We start from the raw sequence: 18,521 nt of genomic DNA, 5'->3' as shown, positions 1-18,521 counted from the left end.
CTCCCAATTAATTCCGTTTGACAACAATTTGCCCATTTTGGCTGGAAGTTGCAGTCACTCACAGTGTGTAGAAACAATGGTGAAGAAACAATTATGACTGCCATTTCTAGGTGTTAATGCTGTATTGTGTTTTGGAGTGGGAGGAGAAATTGGCCTAACACTTGATTTATGAAAAAAATTAGGCCTAAGTATTTTATAAATAGGCTAGTATCCCTATGCAGAGGTTATTTGTATATTTATTTATTTATTTATTTTATTTATTCTCACTATTGGCATTATAAGCCATAATGTTGTTGACATATTTTGACAGTTTTATGTCATCTTGAAAAATGAGGTGAGACAACTATTCAGGATCTAGATAAAACATTTAAAGCATTTGCCAACAGACACAGAAAGAGCATGCAGTTAAACATATTTTTGAAACAGAGTACTAGGCTATATGACCTTCCTCAATAGGATAAGTATAGTATACACAATAAAAAAAAACAGTGTTAACATTAAGTAACTCATGTCCAGTGGTGGAAAAGGTACTGCATTTGTTTACTGAAGTAAAATTATCACTAATGCAATGTAGAAATGCTCTGTGCAAATAAAAGCCCGGTAATAAAAATGTACTTAAGTAAAAGTAAAGGAAAGCATCAAAATATACTTAAAGTAGCAACAGTACTCATTATGCAGAATGTCCCGTTTCAGAAGGTATCATATGTATAAAATGTATTAAAATCTTTTGAAAATAGCAGATCTACAAGCTCACAACGCCTGGCGATGTATTGTGAGCTTGTAGATCGGCTATTTTCAACCAGACAAAGTTTAAATAGGGCTTAAGTGGTTAATGTATGTTTTGTATAGAATATAATAATTCAAATCTACAAAGTAACCTGTAACAAAAGTTTTCAAATAATTGTAATGGAGTAAAAGTAGGCTACAATATTTGCCTCTGAGTTGTGTAGTGGAGTAGAAGTAAAAGTATTGACAATTGGAAATACTCAAGTAAATAAAAGTACCTCAAAATTGTACTTAAGTACAGAACTTGAGTAAATGTAAGTTACTTTCCACCACTGCTCATGTCGATCTGCCAAACAAACTGAACTTATCACTTACCGATGGGATGTAGTTGCCTAATTCAGCGCTTGGAATATGTCGATGTTTATTTCTCCAAATGGTTTTGTCTCTCTCTCCTTTATCCACCCGAGGTTGTAAATAATCGATTCCTCCTGGGAATAAGTTTAGAGGAATGGGGTCCAAATATCAACTGTGTGAAAGAGAAAAGAAACATGTTGGATCTGGGGATCTTAGTAGCCTATAATTTGATCAGAAAAATGCTTCTTTTTTTTTTAAAGTCAATTCCAATTGCAAATCAAATCATACTAAGATCCCCAGACCCAGGTCGGTCCTAATAATGTAGCCTATTGTCAAAAGAAACGGGCAAGATTATTATTATGTTATTACTAGCCTACTCGTCTAATTACTTAGCATTACTAATACTAAACAATGATGAAGTTGTCAGATGTTATATCCCTGCTCACTGAGAAAGTCCAAACACAATAGATGATCTTTCTTCTCCTCCCAACGCAGGGAGTTCCGCGGAAAAATGCGAAAAATGACAAAGATCTGAAAACTTCACCGAGGAGAGTCTAGAGCGGAATGAAAACTATCAGCTTCTTAAACAAAGAAAAGCAAAATTCATGGACAAACTTACCTTTAAGTTTGTCAGTCACCTTTCCTTTTGTGAGAACTTGTCAATTTTACAGTACTTGTTATTTTTTTTTGGCGCCTTATTGTTTTGTTGTACTATTTCTCCCGGTTTGTTTGACAGTAGAAGTGGAATGTTAAGTATGACTTTGGTATGAAATCAACGCGCTGCACTGGAAAACCAAGGGAGAAAAAAAAAGTTCTCTAAGGAGGAGCCACTGGGTGAGCGTCAATCAACAGGCTTGGGGGCAGTGACTTCACTGGGCTCTCCAACAGTGTTGCCATGTCCGCTTATTACAAGCGACTTTGGGCTTGTTTTTCTGTAAAGTTGCTGGTAGTTACGGGTTGCGTTATATTTGCATATTCAAATAGCCAGCGTGAACGTATAGGGTTAGAGTCATGTGCCTTCTTTTGGGCTTGTTTTCATAGACCTGGTTGCTTAATTCGCTCGCACAATCTGGCAACACTGCTCTCCACCCCTCAACACTTGTACTGATTCAATTACACATTACACACACCACACACACTGGATTGGAAAGTTGATCAAAAGAGTAATCACATCAATACTAGAATAGGGCTTGCCAGCGGGTAGTTTAGAAATGAGCAGTGGTGGAAAAGGTACTCAAATGTTTTACTTAAGTAAAAGTGTCAATACTTCTGTTACAAGTAGCCTAGTCGTCTTGTTTTCAAAATGTACGTGAGTAAAAGCACAAAAGTATTGGTATCAAAATGTACTTTAAGTACCAAAAGTAGAAAGTACTCATTATCTAGAATAATAATCAAAATCTACAAAGTAACTAGTAAAGTTTTCAAATAATTGTTGTGGAGTAAAAGTACAATATTTGCCTCTGAGATGTAGTGGAGTAGCCTAGAAGTAAAAGTAGGCCTACTGAAAATTGGAAATACTACAGTAACTCAAAATTATAAATTGTACTCAAGTACAGTACTTGAGTAAATGTTCTTAGTTACTTTACACCACTGCTTATCAGCGGGTAGAAATTAGGATAAAAGACAACAATGTAGCCTACATAGGCTATTCCCCATGCATTTATGGCACTTATAAAAAATTGTCTCCATGGCTGCACCCCAGAATAATGTTTTGTTCATTTGGAAATAAGTGACTAGTAGATCTTACACTGTAAAAGTGTCAGTGTCAATTTAACTCTGAATAACTAAATAGATGGACCCCTAGGGTCCAATTGCATCTGTACACTGTCAGAGTTACAAATGGATAAATTAACACTGATGATTTTACTGTTTACCAATCCTTTAAATAATCAATTTAAAAGGGAAGCTTTCAGCTGTTAAAATTATACCCTCATTATACTGAGACATACATACAGTAGGCCTATATTTCTTCCAGCAATAGCTCCTTCTGTTGGCCAGTAATATAGTTGCAACTTTGTAGTATCATATTGCTCAACAAGATAGCTCATACTCCACTGTTTCCTTTTAAAATCAGCACAGAGAGTAAACCAGAATGCAGACAGGCTACATGGCATGTGCTTACTACAAACATTACTGTACCTTTAATAAAGCAGTTACTGTATCATTACCAAAGCAACAGCACCATTAGAAGCTCATAATATCTATCTGGAAGCTCATATTAATAATACTATTGAACCTATACCTTCTCATATCAAATTGGCCCCTACTGTTGAAACTTTTACATCCCGCCTTAAGTCTCATTTTTATGCTTTGGCTTTTAATCCAGCTTGAACTGCGGTCTTCAAGTCTCCTTGCTGGTAGTTGATGTTTTACTTTCTTCATGTTTTTTCATGTTTTTCATTTATTTGATTTATTATGTATTACTTTTCTTGATTGTTTTATGCATTTTCTCTTGTGCAGCACTTTGTTTGTAAAATGTGCTATGTAAATAAAGTGGATTGGATTGCATTGGATAATTCTTAAATGCTTGCCACAATGAAGGAATAACTCAGTTTGAACATCTGTCCAGAAACCTTGAGTGCTTTAGGCTTCATTGAATCTGCGAGTTTGGACAACTGCCTGAGCAGGTTCAGGCAGAATACACACCTCTCGCTTGCTCTTGAGTTCCTTGGCCCAACAGGTTTTTCATTCTGAGAGCAAGTATTTCTCAATACTTCAGGCAGCCAACTGAAAAACAGTGTGGGCATCCATCTTACCACAGAAACAAAGCTTGTGTATATTTTCCGCCAACTGTCTGATGCTGACACTGTCCCAAATCACAGCTTACTATTAGAAACATATTTCTATTGGTTTTCAACCTTTTTGGAGCTCTGGACCATAGCATATTCTGAACAATCCTCAAGGACCACCCCCACCCCCACCCCCACCTCCCCACACATACACATAAATTATATATATATATATATATATATATATATATATATATATATATATATATATATATATATATATATATATATATATATATATATATATATATATATATATATATATACATTTGTTCAGTAACATATATATATATACAAACACTCTACAGCAATGAGCTATTTAGCACTTATTTTAACCAAAGAAAATCACTTACCCTACCTTTAACTAAATTAAAATGTATACAATAACTTCACAATATCAAAATCATATTGCAAGACCTAAATCAAAACTTTATTTCCAAAATGTTAAATCCACCCATTTTAGAATAGCTTAGAGGTCTACTCTATAACATGGAGGATCCAGTAGTCCATGATATAGAGTAGACCTTTAAGCTATTAAAAAAAAGTGTTATCCTTTTGTGATCCAAAGCTATTTGCTTTTTTTTAACAAAAGCATTTATTCAAATGTTGTGCAATCACTAATTTGAAAATGTGGGTGTACGCTTTGCATGAAGTGGTTAACTCTTCATTGAAAGACAAACAAATAAAAAAAGAAACATTACATTCATAACTTGATATTTGAATATTTATTCAAAGAAACTACTTGTGATTCTGAAAGTGACATTTCATCAACATTTTACAACATCAAAACAAAACAATGAAACAGTGATAACCACCAATTCCACATTTTAAACAAAGCGCAATACAATATAAAGACAACATGTAGAATAACATTTCATTATTGAGGTGTAGGCTAGCATCATCCACTCATAAAAGTCCTCAATTCTCCAGTTGCTGGAGTCTTTTGGAGTGGTGAAAGTCTTTCAGTCAGTGTTTCACTCAAAACACTTAAATTGACTTGAAATCAAGACATTGCTGTCCCTTTACCAAGGCAAAAAACAGGGTCCTCTTCTGCCCAACATGCCAAATGAGACGACTTGACAAGCTGACATGTAATTTGTGAAGCCAAAAAAAATAAAGTAACAGTCTGTCTCAAAAGATGAACCATCATTCAACACTACCTCCCATGGTATGAAGTATTGAGTTGAAGACTCGACGGTCTGTTTTGGGCGTGAGCATACTATATCATGTACACCAGACATCAGTGGTGGCAGATTGAGTAGCCCCTGGAGGCTTACAATTTTCTGCTATTCGCAGGCTAATTTGCCATCAAAACTTGAGAGTGCAACAGCAAAGGCCTGTACAGCACACATTGGATAGCTGTAATCCAGCGTGAAAATATCATCAGCTATTCGTCCAAACTGCATCACAATATAGTCCACTGTAGGGAGAAAAGATGTGATAATTGCAGTCAATGTCAACAGACTTATATATACTGCTCAAAGAAATGTAGGGAAAACTTTGATCCCTTAATTATTTTTGAGTTTTCATGAACTGTGTACATACTGCTAACAAAAACTGCCCAAAAGAATTATGGGATCAAAGTGTTCCCTTAATTATTTTGAGCAGTAGATTATATTCATGCATACATAACAGACAAAACACAGAAACAGACAAATGAATGATAGATAGATAGATACATAGTGTGCATAAATGATCATTCATAACCTCTTTATGATTTGATAAAATACTATGTTTAATCACCAAGAGTAGCAGGTCATGCCAGATTAAAACCCATTGGTTTTTGATATTTAATGTACTCACAGTCTTTACTATGGACTATCTGGAAATTCTTGATGGAGGCTTGAGTGACTCTGCCATTGAAATTCAGCACATGAGACGCTGAATCCTCATTCCACACAGGGGTCTTGTTACGAAGTTCGATTAGATTTTCCATCTTTCTGGCCCCGTGCCTGTACAACAAACCATCAATGTCCTGGAGAAAGGAATGAGCCACGTTAACAACCTGGTTGACTTGAAACTTTTAAAAAAACATAATGTGATGTTTATTGTTTATTCAGATCCCCATTAGCTGTTGCTGTGGCAACAGTTACTCTTCCTGGGATCCACAACATAAAAAAAGAAGTATACTTCCGTAAGCGGTTGCTTTTTTCACAATGCATTGTGGATAGGATAGTGATGATTCAGGTTTTTTCTTCTTCTTTTTTTTTAATGTTGAATCAGATTCAGGTTCAATAGCACACAATATAGTACCAGGAGATTCTGTGTGCTTGATCTGAGGCACCAGTACATGTACTGTATGCTTATGTTTCTGGATTAGATGCAGAATGCTTAGGTTTCTGGATCAGATGCAATATGCTTACGCTTCTCGGGCGTAGAGGAACCCGTTCACTGTCCTTATTCATTCCTGGAATGATCATCGTCATCCTTCTGGGCCCTTTAATTCCCAGTATGTTGGTGTCCTGTTGTGAAATCAAGATTTATTTTAAAAACAAATTTGGGGGAATCCTATTTAACATTAAAATATAATAGCAGTTCTATTGGTGGTGTCTTAATTACTTACATAAATAATGCCAGCTAACTCCTGGCGAGCATTGGACAGGTCTGGGAGAGCTCTATCTGGATTCAGAGCATTGTCAAACACTGTGAATTTAGTTCCCATATAATTTGACCTTGATTTGAAAAAAAGAAATGAATGGATTAATGATACAATGTACAATTTTGGCATTTAGCAGACACTCTTATCTAGAGTGACTTACAAAGTACAAGGTCAGACTCAAAGTAAGTATCATGAATCTTATGCTGCACAGAGTTATTATAGTTTTGAAATCTTCATGAAATCTTCATTTTCGTTTTTTTTAGTTAGTCTTACAAGGGCATATTAGTTTTAGGAACTGACTAGTCTTAGTTTAGTTTTTATTTAGTTTTAGTCTTTGTTTTACTGTTTAGGAAAGGCTTGGTGTATAGATGCTAAAAAGGTAGGATGAAAGAATGCATGACATCAGATTTGATTTACAAAACTGTTATTATTTAATTACATTTAGAAATGTGTTATTATTTAAGGTCCCATATATCTGTTCCACCAGGTATAGTGACCAGTGCCGACCATAGTGCAAATTGAGGGGGGGAGGATTAAAACTAAGCTGATTTTACATGCAGTTCTATTGAGTTGCAGTTACTTTTGCATTGTTCATATTATTTTGTATAAATATTATTACTTTATTTATTTATTTATTTATTTATTCTTTTACTTTAGCCCACTATTTTCAGATAACAAAATACTTTTAGTTTTTGTCTTGTAGTTTTAGTTAACTATAATAACTCCTGCATTCACACTAGCAGCGACAAACAACAGGTTACAAGTCCTTTATAATGAAAGTCTTGCGACAAACTGACACATGACACCTCGCTGCATGACGGGCGTGACGGGCTACAAAACAAAGTTGAGCTGGCTTCAACTTTTTTTCAGTGACTCCGGTGACGCAGTGAAGCGTCACGCAATCATATGTTTTTGTTTCACCATTTACACTCCCCTTCTCCGTTCGGTAAGGAAGAATGACCCATTCTTGCCTTTAACCAGTTCCCCATGCATATTCAACCAATTTTCATTTTTCACACATTGTGGCTTGAGCAATTCAGCAGAAATGCCATTTTCTGAATGGCTATTCTTGGTCGTTTTGTAGCTGTTGTTGCTGCTAGTGTGAACGGAGCATGAGAACCAACAACAGGGCAAACTGGTCAGGTAATTGCAGTGCTACAAACAAGTGTGTGCTACAAAGTAACAAGCATAGCAAGTACACAACAAGCCTAGCATCTATCTAAATAACGTACAGCATCTGTGTACAACAAGTAAACAAGCAAATTGACTGAATGAATGATGAGCAAAGAGGTTCACTGCACAGGCCTACCTTAATTTTCCAATGAAATTCTCTCCACCTCTTGACAAATCTGTGGCATCAATGGAGATGAGGTAATTGGAAGTGGCACTTTTCTTTCGCTTTCTTCCAGCCAACAGGAATGTCTGTAAAAACAGAAATGTGAAAAAGAAGAAACATAGAACAATGATATTGTATCATAGGATAAATAAAGTTTGTGTGTACTTCTTATGGAATATAATTTAGAAAGAGTCAATCATTGATGGGGAAAGTAATTGCTCTCAATGTCCACAAAAAAGACCTGACCTTTTTCTCATTATCAAGATGAATGTAGTATGTAGGATAGAGACTCTTGTCCATGCCCCTTTGGTCACGAGTCACTCTGCATTTCACTGTAACGCCCTGCGGGGCAGGTTGCATGACAAACTCCTCCAGGTTGTCAAACTCAATCTCAGGTGATGGAGCTCTTTCCTGGATGCAAAAAACACATGGGCATCAATGTGGACGTCTTGATTCAAGGTGGCACTGTGTTTACATAATGCTAAAATCCAGTGGTGGAAAGTAACTAAGTACATTTACTCAAGGACTGTACTTAAGTGTGTGTGTATGTATGTATGTATGTATATATATAATCAGGTAGCTCTCGTGCACATCCAGGGTAGAGGTGCTGGTTTGGCAAGATAATGCATATAAGAAAGAAAGAAACCTTCCCACTGCTTCTCTTAGGAAGGAACCGCACACTCCAATGACGATGGACTCAGACTCAGTTAATGCTTCATTTTTTAAGCTTTATTCGCACAATAAAAAATGAAGCATTAACTGAAAAAATACCTTTGTACTTGTAAGTAACACATCAGAGTACTTTTTCCACCACTGCTAAAAACACATGATGTTATCAAGGAAAGATACCTTTTTCTTTTTCCCTTTACCCTTCTTCTTTTTAGATTTGCCATCTTTTTCTGAGTCAGAGTCATCACTGTCTTCTGCTTTTCCTGAGACAGACAATTACATGTACATAGCAGATGCGTCTTTGACTCAAAACAAGACTAAAAGCCCCACTTGTGGTGGTCCCAAGAAGCCCCACTTCTAGCAGGGCTAAAAAGAAACACACAGCATTTACCACTTAAAGGTCCTTATACACCGGGGGTGTTGTTTTCGTGCAAATAATTCACCCGAAAATGGTGTCTGTATCATGTATATATCCACACAGAATGTGAATATTAAAGATATTTTTTTAGGGGGCTTTTCTGCCTTTAATGAGAGTGTACATTGGAGATGGACAGGAAACAGGGAGAGAGAGACGGGGAGTGACACGCAGCAAAGGTCGCCAGGATTGGGATTCGAACCCGCAACGCGCTGTCAGGCATTAGAGCTTATATGTGGTAGGCGCCTGGCCCGCTAGGCCAGCGGGCGCCCCCAGAATGTGAATATTACGCAGTAATAAAGCCCTGCAATTTTATGCAGACCGAGGTCGATGTTTCACCATGAATAAAAGCATCAACCTGTATCGTTCATACAGATTCGCAGATTTTTGGATTGTTTAATTGTCACGCTCCCAGTGTGTAAAGACCTTAAAGGGATATTTCACTTTTAAACATGTTTGGGGTCATTTCAGCATTTACTATGGCTTTTGTGAGCACCCCAGGCAGTTTTTAAGTTGCTTGATTCAATATTTCGATATTTGACATTCATTTTATCGGACACGCCCCCTTCCTATACAAACCCATTGTAACTCCATTTTAAACATGTTAGATTCATTGAAAACACCCGTCCTTGTTTCTGGTGACTGATATTGTCCTAATGCGTGAGGGGGACGTGTTTTTTCAATTAATTTTTTCATTACATTTTTATATATGTTTTCGAAAATGAATAAAATAAAATAAAATAAAATAAAATAAAATAAAATAAAATAAAATAAAATAAAATAAAATAAAATAAAATAAAATAAAATAAAATAAAATAAAATAAAATAAAATAAAATAAAATAAAATAAAATAAAATAAAATAAAATAAAATAAAATAAAATAAAATAAAATAAAATAAAATAAAATAAAATAAAATAAAATAAAATAAAATAAAATACAATACAATATGGTTAAAACTTCACTGACCTTTCTTCTTAGTCTTCTTGTCTTTGTCTTTATCTTTGTCCTTGTCCTTGTTCTTGTCCTTGCCCTTGTCTTTGTCTCCTCCCGTTTGGAACATGGACACCGGGCTTGAATTGGATTTCTTTTTTGACTTGCTTGACTTGGTCTCCTCTTCACTGTCCTCGCTGTCTGATTTGGCAGCTGGATGGGGACGTTAAAACATTTTGTAACAATTTTGAAAGATCTGTTTCTTATTTGCTTTGATGTACTCAAGCCTCGTCTATTTCACTGAGGATAAAAAGACATTTCAGAGCAAAGGCAGTTTGAATATAAACAAATACTATAATAGGCTATTATAGTCTATAATAGTATTATTTGAGTAAAAGAGCACTTCACAGCAACATTGTGTTGGTAAGCAGTTCTTCAGATTTAGCTGCGTGTATCCTTTTAGCGTCTTACAATATTGTCACAATTGCTAAGAATTATTCAAGTTCATCCATTCTCTGGCTAGACTACACATCAAGAGCAAGAGAAGATTTGGCAAACAAACGGTCATGTATTTTGTTCTAATTTAATATTAACTTCAACATTTATTCACCTTTTTTCTTGCTCTTTGAGTCTTTATCTCCATTTATCTGGAACATAGAAGCTGGTTCCTTCTTCTTCTCCTTCTCCTTCTCCTTCTCCTTCTCCTTGGACTTGGGTTTCTTTTCTTTTCCATCTAAATCTTTGTCTTCTGAAAGTGGAAAAAAAAAAGTTGAATTAAGGATCATAGTGCAGGATGATGTGACATGCATCAAACATCTTATTGTTATTTTGTATTTTTTAATTAGATAGGAGAGTGTAGAGAGACCAGGAATCTGAAGGCACAGTGGTAGAAAGACATGCAACGCTGCTATCCAGTTAGAACCGAACGGGACATTGTAATGATCTAGTCAGGGTGCCCTGTCATGAACATTTTTGATATTAGTTTCAGACAAATGTCATGTCTGTAAGACAATGTGTTACCTTGTTGCTGTGATTCTGTGCTGTAATTAATAATTTCTTCATTATTGGTTAATTTGGAAATAAGCCTAACCAATGCGTGACTAGATTATTGCTCATTTACCAGATATATAAAAAAACTATTGTTTACCCAGCGGGCAAACAATTTGTGTACCATCACTGTTGCTGAGCTAATGTTTCCATTCACTCACTATTACACAATGAAACCATCTAATCCTCTTACCAACATAAGTCTGGTCTCGCAAGCACGCACACACACACACACGCACACGCAGACGCACACACACACACACACACACACACACACACACACACACACACACACACACACACACACACACACACACACACACACACACACACACACACACACACACACACACACACACACACACACACACACACACACACACACACACACACCACCCCAGGGCCTTTCTACTGCATGCCCTACCTTTAGATTTTGATTTCTTCTCCTTGGTGGCAGTGGCAGAGGGAGAACTGTCCTTTGAAGTCTTCTTCTTGGTTTTCTTCTTGGTGTCCTCTTCATCATCTTCTTCAGTGTCTGAATCTGCAGAAATGCAGACAATCATACCCTGAAAAACCTTCATCGGTTCCTTGTCAGTGTTTGCTTGTCACATTACACCAGTGGTTCTCAAGTGGGGTCCGGGGAGCCTCAGAGTTCCTTTAGGGGTTTCCAAATGGACTCTCACAGGTCTGTAGCTCTGGAGAGTGTACAAATGGAACCAAATGGGTCCACTTGGTTCCATTTGTACACTCTCACAGTTATGCGGGGTACTTGTTATTAAAACATTTGAGAACCACAGACACATTCATTCAAACTGGGCTTCTACTAATTTGAATCCCAGTGACAGCTGCTCATCATTTCCTAGTCCAGTTACCATCGTGTTGATGGCTTACCTTTCTTCTTCTTTGGTGCACTTTTGGCTTTCTTCTTTGGCTCTTTCTCTGTATCTTCTTTGTCCTTGTCTGGTTTCTTTTTCTTCACCTTCTTCCCATCTTTTATCATTTTGGAGAGAGGGACCGTAATGTGACGTGAATAAACAGCATTGTGGACATAAACTTCTTAAAGAAAGTCTTCAAAGGATTGCATTATCAGAGATTTGATCTTACTTTGAATGGCAGACGTTTCCTCCCCTGACCCGTCTTCGTTTTTCTTGCTCTTTGTTTTCTTGGGTTTGGCTTCAGTTCCATTGGTCTTGGCTTCTGCCGTGCCATTGGCCTCCTCCTTCTTCTTTTTGGGTTTCTGTCAATTTGCTGAGAAAATCAGAAACAGACCATGGATGAGACTTTTGGGAGATGGAAAGTATGGGGCACAAAAGATGACAAATAAAAAGAGATTGAGAAGGACAGGCAAGTGTACTGTATGTGGCTTTAATAGTAAGTTGTCAGTATTAATTTACTATGCTACTGAGATGTTGGGAGTAATATTTTTTATAATTACTCACCATCACAAATTCACATAAATGTAAGCAAGGGAAATGAAGGAGGAAAAAAGCATTTAATAGGACAGGAGTAATAATAAAAAAAACATTTTCTATCATTACTGCGTGTATTACCATTACAATTTGGTCTATATTTATTTAGCAATTTTACAACATACTTTGCATTCACCCATTTACACACTAATGGCAAAGGCAACAGTAGCCTCACGTAGCCAGACTATATCACTGCGTGGATAATCTGGATATGAGTCTGGTGCTTCCATGAGGAAGTTTTTTTTCCCAAGGGGCGGGATCAAAACAATGGCCCTTGACGCAATTGGTTAGACCTACAACCAACTACCAATTACAATCTCCCATATTCGAATACTGGGCCCTGATTGGTCACCCACGTCTTCTGGAGCAGGAAATGGATTCTCTATGGAGTGGTGCTAGCATAGATATATATAAGAAAGGCTAGATGGCTCAAGGGGGCGTCGCAAGCGTAGCTCAACCGCGGCCATCTTGCGACAGTCAGCTCGCTCATTCATAACATTATGTCTATGGTGCTGTACTATTGAAATAACCATAGCGTGCTCAATTTTCATCCGATTTTCAAACGGTTTGGTGTGTTGTAAACACCAAAGATGTACTGTAGTTATGATACTGCATGTGGCAACGTCGTACTCCATTGGCCAGCAGCGCATGTGAGTCATCTAGTGTTTATATATATCTATGGGTGCCAGACCCAAATCGCAGAGTGCAATTTATTTTTGCACTCGCAGATTCGTCTGGTCCCAGGCTAAGGCAACAGAGCAATGGACCAGCTTGCTGGGAGCAGTTAGGGGTTCAGTGTCTTGCTCAAGGACACTTACGACACAATGTCAGGAGGAGTTGGGTTTGAACCATTGACCCTCTTTCTTCCCAGGCTGGAACTCTGCCTCCTGTTCCACTGCGGTAACTGGAACCCTCGGCCCCAAAACACAGTCGCCCCCATTTTCTTCGCGGACCACTCGCCCCCAGCGGTTCTTGTATTCTTGTATTTGTTTTACTGAAGTTAAGGTTAGGAATACGTTTAGGGTTAGGCATAGTTTTACTGAGGTTAAAGGTAGGGCAAGTGATGTTTTTTTGTTAAAACAAAAAGGTTTTTGTTAAAGGGTTAAAGCACTATATTCTAATAGTAATCATTGCTATTGAGTGTTTGTTCAGTAACAGGGGTCTCTGAGTCTCTCCAGCTCTTTAATAAACAGAAAATATATTTTCAGGTGGGTGACACAATTTCAGCCAATCAGGAGAGAGTACCCATTTATCAGCTTCATGTTCCAGTTCCAATTTTGTCTTCTCATTTCTTTGTATCATCACTTCCAATTTCACTTTAATCTATATCCTGTCTGAGTTCTGTATCCTGAATGTATAAAATTGGTATCCTGACCTGAAAATGCATTTAGGGATAATAATAATAATAAGGAGTTGGAGAGACATGGAGACTCCTGTTGCACTTTTTTGTGCAATGAAAATAAAAACACAGCAATGAGTACTATCAGAATATAGAGCTAATAACACTTATTTTAACCAAAGCAAATCACTTACCCTATAAGTTTAGGAATAAGGCTAGGTTTAGGCATAGTTTCACTGAGGTTATGTTTAGGAATAAGGTTAGTTTTAGGCATAGTTTTACTGAGGTTACGTTTAGGAACACCTGGTGGCGACCGTTCCGAGAGCATGTTTTGGGGCGAGCGTTCTAGTATTCCCCACTGCCACCATATTGTATACTGTTAACCAGAATCCGGGGTGTGGATCAAAGGTATTAACAGTGTTCACATTAACAGTGTTAATTTTGTATCATTCAAATCTGCATAATATAGTCAACATCAAGACAACTGAATTAAATCATTAGGTGGTTACAGTGACACATGGTGTGAATTCTGCCTTGAAATTTAGAGCACCATAAAGATCTATTGTTCATGGCACACTATAATAGACTGTAACTAATTTATAAAAAAAAAAAAATCGCCTACACTTTGCATTACATTACATGTATTATGTGTCATCTTGGCATGGTTTGTCTTACAAGCTTCTAATAATTAGAAGGACATAAGACATAAGACAGAGAGAGCATGGATAAGGTGACTCATTTGTCAATTTGTTCCTCAAAAACATAGCAAATACATACACCTTTTTTGGGACTGAAAAGGAAGTATTTATAAACTATTATCTCTTTTTTAGACTATCTCAGCCCAGGGACTACAAATGGAAATTGGCTAGTACAGTCTACATCTGGTACAAAGCATATTTTTAAATATTTGTTTCTATTAATGTAATTTGTAGATGGTGCCTGATACAAATTAACAAATAAATGAAATGAAATCTTTATAAACAAACTTTGTTGTACTTTAATAAAATGAAATTGTACGTTTTCCTTGATCCCCTCGCACTCAGCAAGTCACTCAAAACATCATTAGAATATGTGTTAGCAGAATACAAATGAAATGTGTGCTTTCACATTACACTGAGGGTGCGTATATTCGAACGTATATGCGTATATCCAAATGCACCCATAGTGTCACCCTGAGATCCATGCACAAGCAATCTCTCTCAGTAACACACTGTCATGATTTCAAGTCAGGAAGAAGGAGGAGGCTGTGATTGTGACATGGTAGGTAATCCTATTAGATGCAGATCTGCCATATATGCAGGGCCGGCCTATTTCTGTCTACAACTCAGTCATAACAATTCCCCACAGTTGCAAGTCTTAAGATTTCTTTTTACCCCTAAGATTGGTATGCATTATAATAGGCCACAGTCCCCCTTAACTCTCAGACTTACATACATGTAAGGGTCCATTTGGTTCCTAACTGTAAAGCACCGAAGTCTGACATCACTGCTGCTAGAGGGCGCTATCCCCCTGGGCGACGGCGTTATTTCTTCTATTGGAATTCCCATAGGCAAATCTTATATCGGGTCATATAAGAACTGTGCTCCAGAAATAAACAAACCACCCCGGCAATTTGACTCAGTATGGATATGAAGCATCAGTTGATTGTGAAAAATTACTGATTTATCCAAACACAGACGTTATCCAATGTAACAGAGTCACATACCTGACAAAATCGCCAGGGTGGTTTGTTTATTTTTGGAACACAGTTCTTATATAACGCGATCTAAGAATTCCTAAAAAAAAATCGCTGTGAGGTACTCTATTGCATTGTCTAATATACTGTAATCAATTACTTCCTTTTTTATTTATTTTTTAATTTTATTACAGATAACTTGGCCAAATCTGTTGGGCAGTTACAGGTAAACAATTGAAATTGATCTTTCATGGCAAGGATGTATTCTCGCATTTCCAGTATACCATAAGTGTTTAAGTGATTGGATTGTATGCTGTCTTCAATCTCTCTTGTGGGCATTTACAAGAGCGGATAAGCTCTATCCGGACAAAATCCGGATTGCCATCAGATGCATGCAAATGCCAGATTTGTCAATGCTACAGCCACCTGCAGTGATGATTCTACTTTTGCTAAATATTATACCTTTTGGGGTACTACTTCCCATCTTGGCATTCAGACACACTGTAGACTAGAGTGTCACATACCTCACATCGGGGTAATAAATCATATTCTACTTACAGTAATTGGGCCTCCAATATCTTCCTGAACAGATTATTTCGTTTTAAGTATTATAAATCACAATGAGCAAGTTACATTTGCTCACAGACACATATCTCCTCCTTTTTGCACATGTTCATCAAAAATGTCATCACAACACTCTTGCATACTGGAGAAAAAAAAACCTTGAGAACCAACCACACTCCAAAGTCTCTTGAGAAAACCACAAAAGTGCAACCCCACCCATTTACCTTCTCTCCAGACATGGCGCGGTCTCCGAGCAAACTCGAGCAAATTATGTGCTTCTTGTTCAGAAGTTAGATTTTTTTTTTAAGCAGGCCGCTCACTGGAGGTAATGAGAGAGTGAGACAGCCCTGTACTCAGTGTGTCTTCATCAGCAGAAAGTTGTTAATAGGATTTATGTGTAAAGCCATCTGCTCTCCAGATACACGTCAACAAGAGGAACCAATAAGAGCTCAGGAAAGAGGCAGAGAGAGGCCTTGTTGATTTGGATGGAAACAAGGAGATGCCACTATCCCCAAGTTGGAAAAAAGCCCAGAGAATATGGCAATCTAAGAAGCTCAGGTTACTTAATAGTAACACTGAGTGGAAAATGCTTTGCATTCGAGATCCAGTTTCAATTGTGTCCAAAGCATTTTGCAGATGATATAAATCAATGAACAATATAAATAAATACATTCTCCTGCTTGTACCTGTATGAGTAAGTGACAAATTAACCCTTCTTGATTATTTTAATAAATAAATAAATACCCGCTTCTGCTGTTGCCCTGAAGAATCATCACCTTCTTGAAACCTAAGGCAGAAATATTTAGCAGTTTTATAAAATATAACACAATATATTACATACGCAAAAGGCAATTTTTATGAAATTGTATGACTGGTATTCATTCTGCATTGGATTCAAGCAGAAAGGATTGCTCCGTTGCTCTGAGAAATCTCCTGTTTAATTAAAGAAGAGTTCATCCTCAACCGTGAATTCAAATTCTACAGATAGAAGATATACATAGAAATTATACAGTAGGCAGGAGAAGCCGACAATGGCCATAAACCATTTGTGACAACCAGTAGTAATTTGGAAAGGCCCTTCATCCACCCCTTCCCAAAGCTGCATCATTTAGCCTCTGTGGCCCAAAGTGTTATGCTTACGTTAACAGGTCACACACAGGGTGTGGGAACTGGGCCACAGTAATGGCAAATTCATACATATTTAGTATAAATTAGGCTTGTCTGCCGCACAGCAGAGATTCAAGCGTTCCCCTGGCACTTCTGGGTTTAGTGCCACTTGGCTAGCCTCAATGGAAACTGGGTGTGGTATGTTATTAATAGCCATTGAGAAAAGTGTGCCGAGTCAAGTAGGGAAAGGGTAAGGCACGATGATGATACACGGCCTGCTCAAATAATGTTTTCCTAAACTCCTTCAGCTCGAAAGGACTGCAGGTGAGCAACTCAAGTTCGAGGTTAAGCATTAATATTGTATGACTGCAACTTGCATACACTCAAGATTCAACAATCATCAGCTGGTATGATATTTGTCACAGCATCCCTCCTTCTGTTGTTATGTTTTTAAGATTATGGTAAATTATGTCTAATTTATCCAGGACAAGTGAGGACAGAGAGGGTCACAACATGATAAATAAATGGTCTGCATTTCTACAGCTCCTTTTATCCAATGCGCTTTATAATGTGCGTTACTTCCACCCATTCACAAACACAGACGATATAGGCTAGCCGCTAGGGGTTCTCAACCTGTGGGTCGGGACCCCCAGGGGGATCCCCACATTATTTGGGGGGGTGGGGGGGTCCACAAATGACAGTGAAGTGACAATTTAAGGACCTTTAAGACCTTTTTTATGCCTTAAAAAAAAGAGAAAAGTAATCAACAAACTAACTGGGTCAAACATTGGCCAAATTGTCAAATAATATAAGAAGGCAAAAAAACACGAGGCATTGTGAGCTTGTAGATCGGCTATTTTCAAAATATTTATCTGTGGAACCGAGTCAAACTAAATTGAATGCCTCAACTCCTACATTCCAAGTGCTTATCAGGGTGGCGGGGCCGGGGTCCCCAGTTCAAATATGATTATTTTGGGGGATCACGGCCTGAAAAGGTTCAGAACCATTTAGGCAACCATGCAAGGGACCAAGCTGCTCATCCGGGCAGTTACCAGGGACTGGGGTCGCAAATAAAAAATAAAAAAACACATGCAATGCAACGGTTTCATGTTTCATAACTTGATACATTGTTTTTTTGTATTGTCCCTGTCAAATAAACGTATAAATAAAAATAAAAGTTAGGGGTTCAGTGTCAGGAGGCGCTGGGTATTGAACAGGGAACATTCCACTGCCGCCCCATGCTGCCAATATACTGTAGGTCTCAGCAGCCAATTGAATCGGGTGCATTGCAGTTATGTAGCTGTTTGTCTTGGTTCAAAATGTGAAATATGTTCTGTAGATCATGGACGTACCTGTCCTCTGTCCAGACCTCCTTCAGAATGTTCTTTTGGAGAGGCATGAATGTTGTAGGCAGGGCTCCGGATCCAAGTCTTGCTCTTGATGAATAAGGAAAGGTAATAAGCATTTGACCAAAGGTAATTTAATGTAAAACATTGAACTA

The 18,521-nt window shown here is 37.6% G+C and overlaps 2 protein-coding genes across 4 annotated transcripts in view; both read right to left on the bottom strand.

Moving 5' to 3' along the window:
* The window catches only part of tead3b (TEA domain family member 3 b), a 34,984-nt gene extending 33,130 nt beyond the window's left edge, over positions 1 to 1,854 (bottom strand). For 2 of the 3 annotated variants that reach the window (XM_080424694.1, XM_080424696.1), the window contains exons 1-2: positions 1,700 to 1,854; positions 1,102 to 1,252 (exon numbers count right to left, since the gene is read on the bottom strand). The gene's annotated coding sequence lies outside the window, so the exon portion shown is untranslated. The remainder of the gene's footprint in view (positions 1 to 1,101; positions 1,253 to 1,699) is intronic. The other variant, XM_080424695.1, reaches the window with a different exon arrangement.
* Positions 1,855 to 5,155: 3,301 nt separating this feature from the next.
* On the bottom strand, positions 5,156 to 16,152 carry LOC308082718 (uncharacterized protein; the record flags this gene model as incomplete). Its single annotated transcript, XM_080424688.1, has 13 exons — positions 5,156 to 5,289; positions 5,673 to 5,844; positions 6,233 to 6,331; positions 6,433 to 6,541; positions 7,778 to 7,890; positions 8,051 to 8,215; positions 8,654 to 8,736; positions 9,856 to 10,032; positions 10,430 to 10,567; positions 11,291 to 11,407; positions 11,758 to 11,856; positions 11,971 to 12,103; positions 16,138 to 16,152. The coding sequence occupies 13 exons, from the start codon at positions 16,150 to 16,152 to the stop codon at positions 5,156 to 5,158; spliced, it is 1,554 nt and encodes a 517-aa protein (XP_080280814.1).
* Positions 16,153 to 18,521: the final 2,369 nt, after the last annotated feature.

Source organism: Gymnoscopelus braueri, assembly GCF_963280865.1.
Source record: "Gymnoscopelus braueri genome assembly, chromosome: 3".
Classification (NCBI taxonomy): Eukaryota; Metazoa; Chordata; class Actinopteri; order Myctophiformes; family Myctophidae; genus Gymnoscopelus; species Gymnoscopelus braueri.
This window is presented reverse-complemented; position numbering and strand designations above follow the sequence as displayed.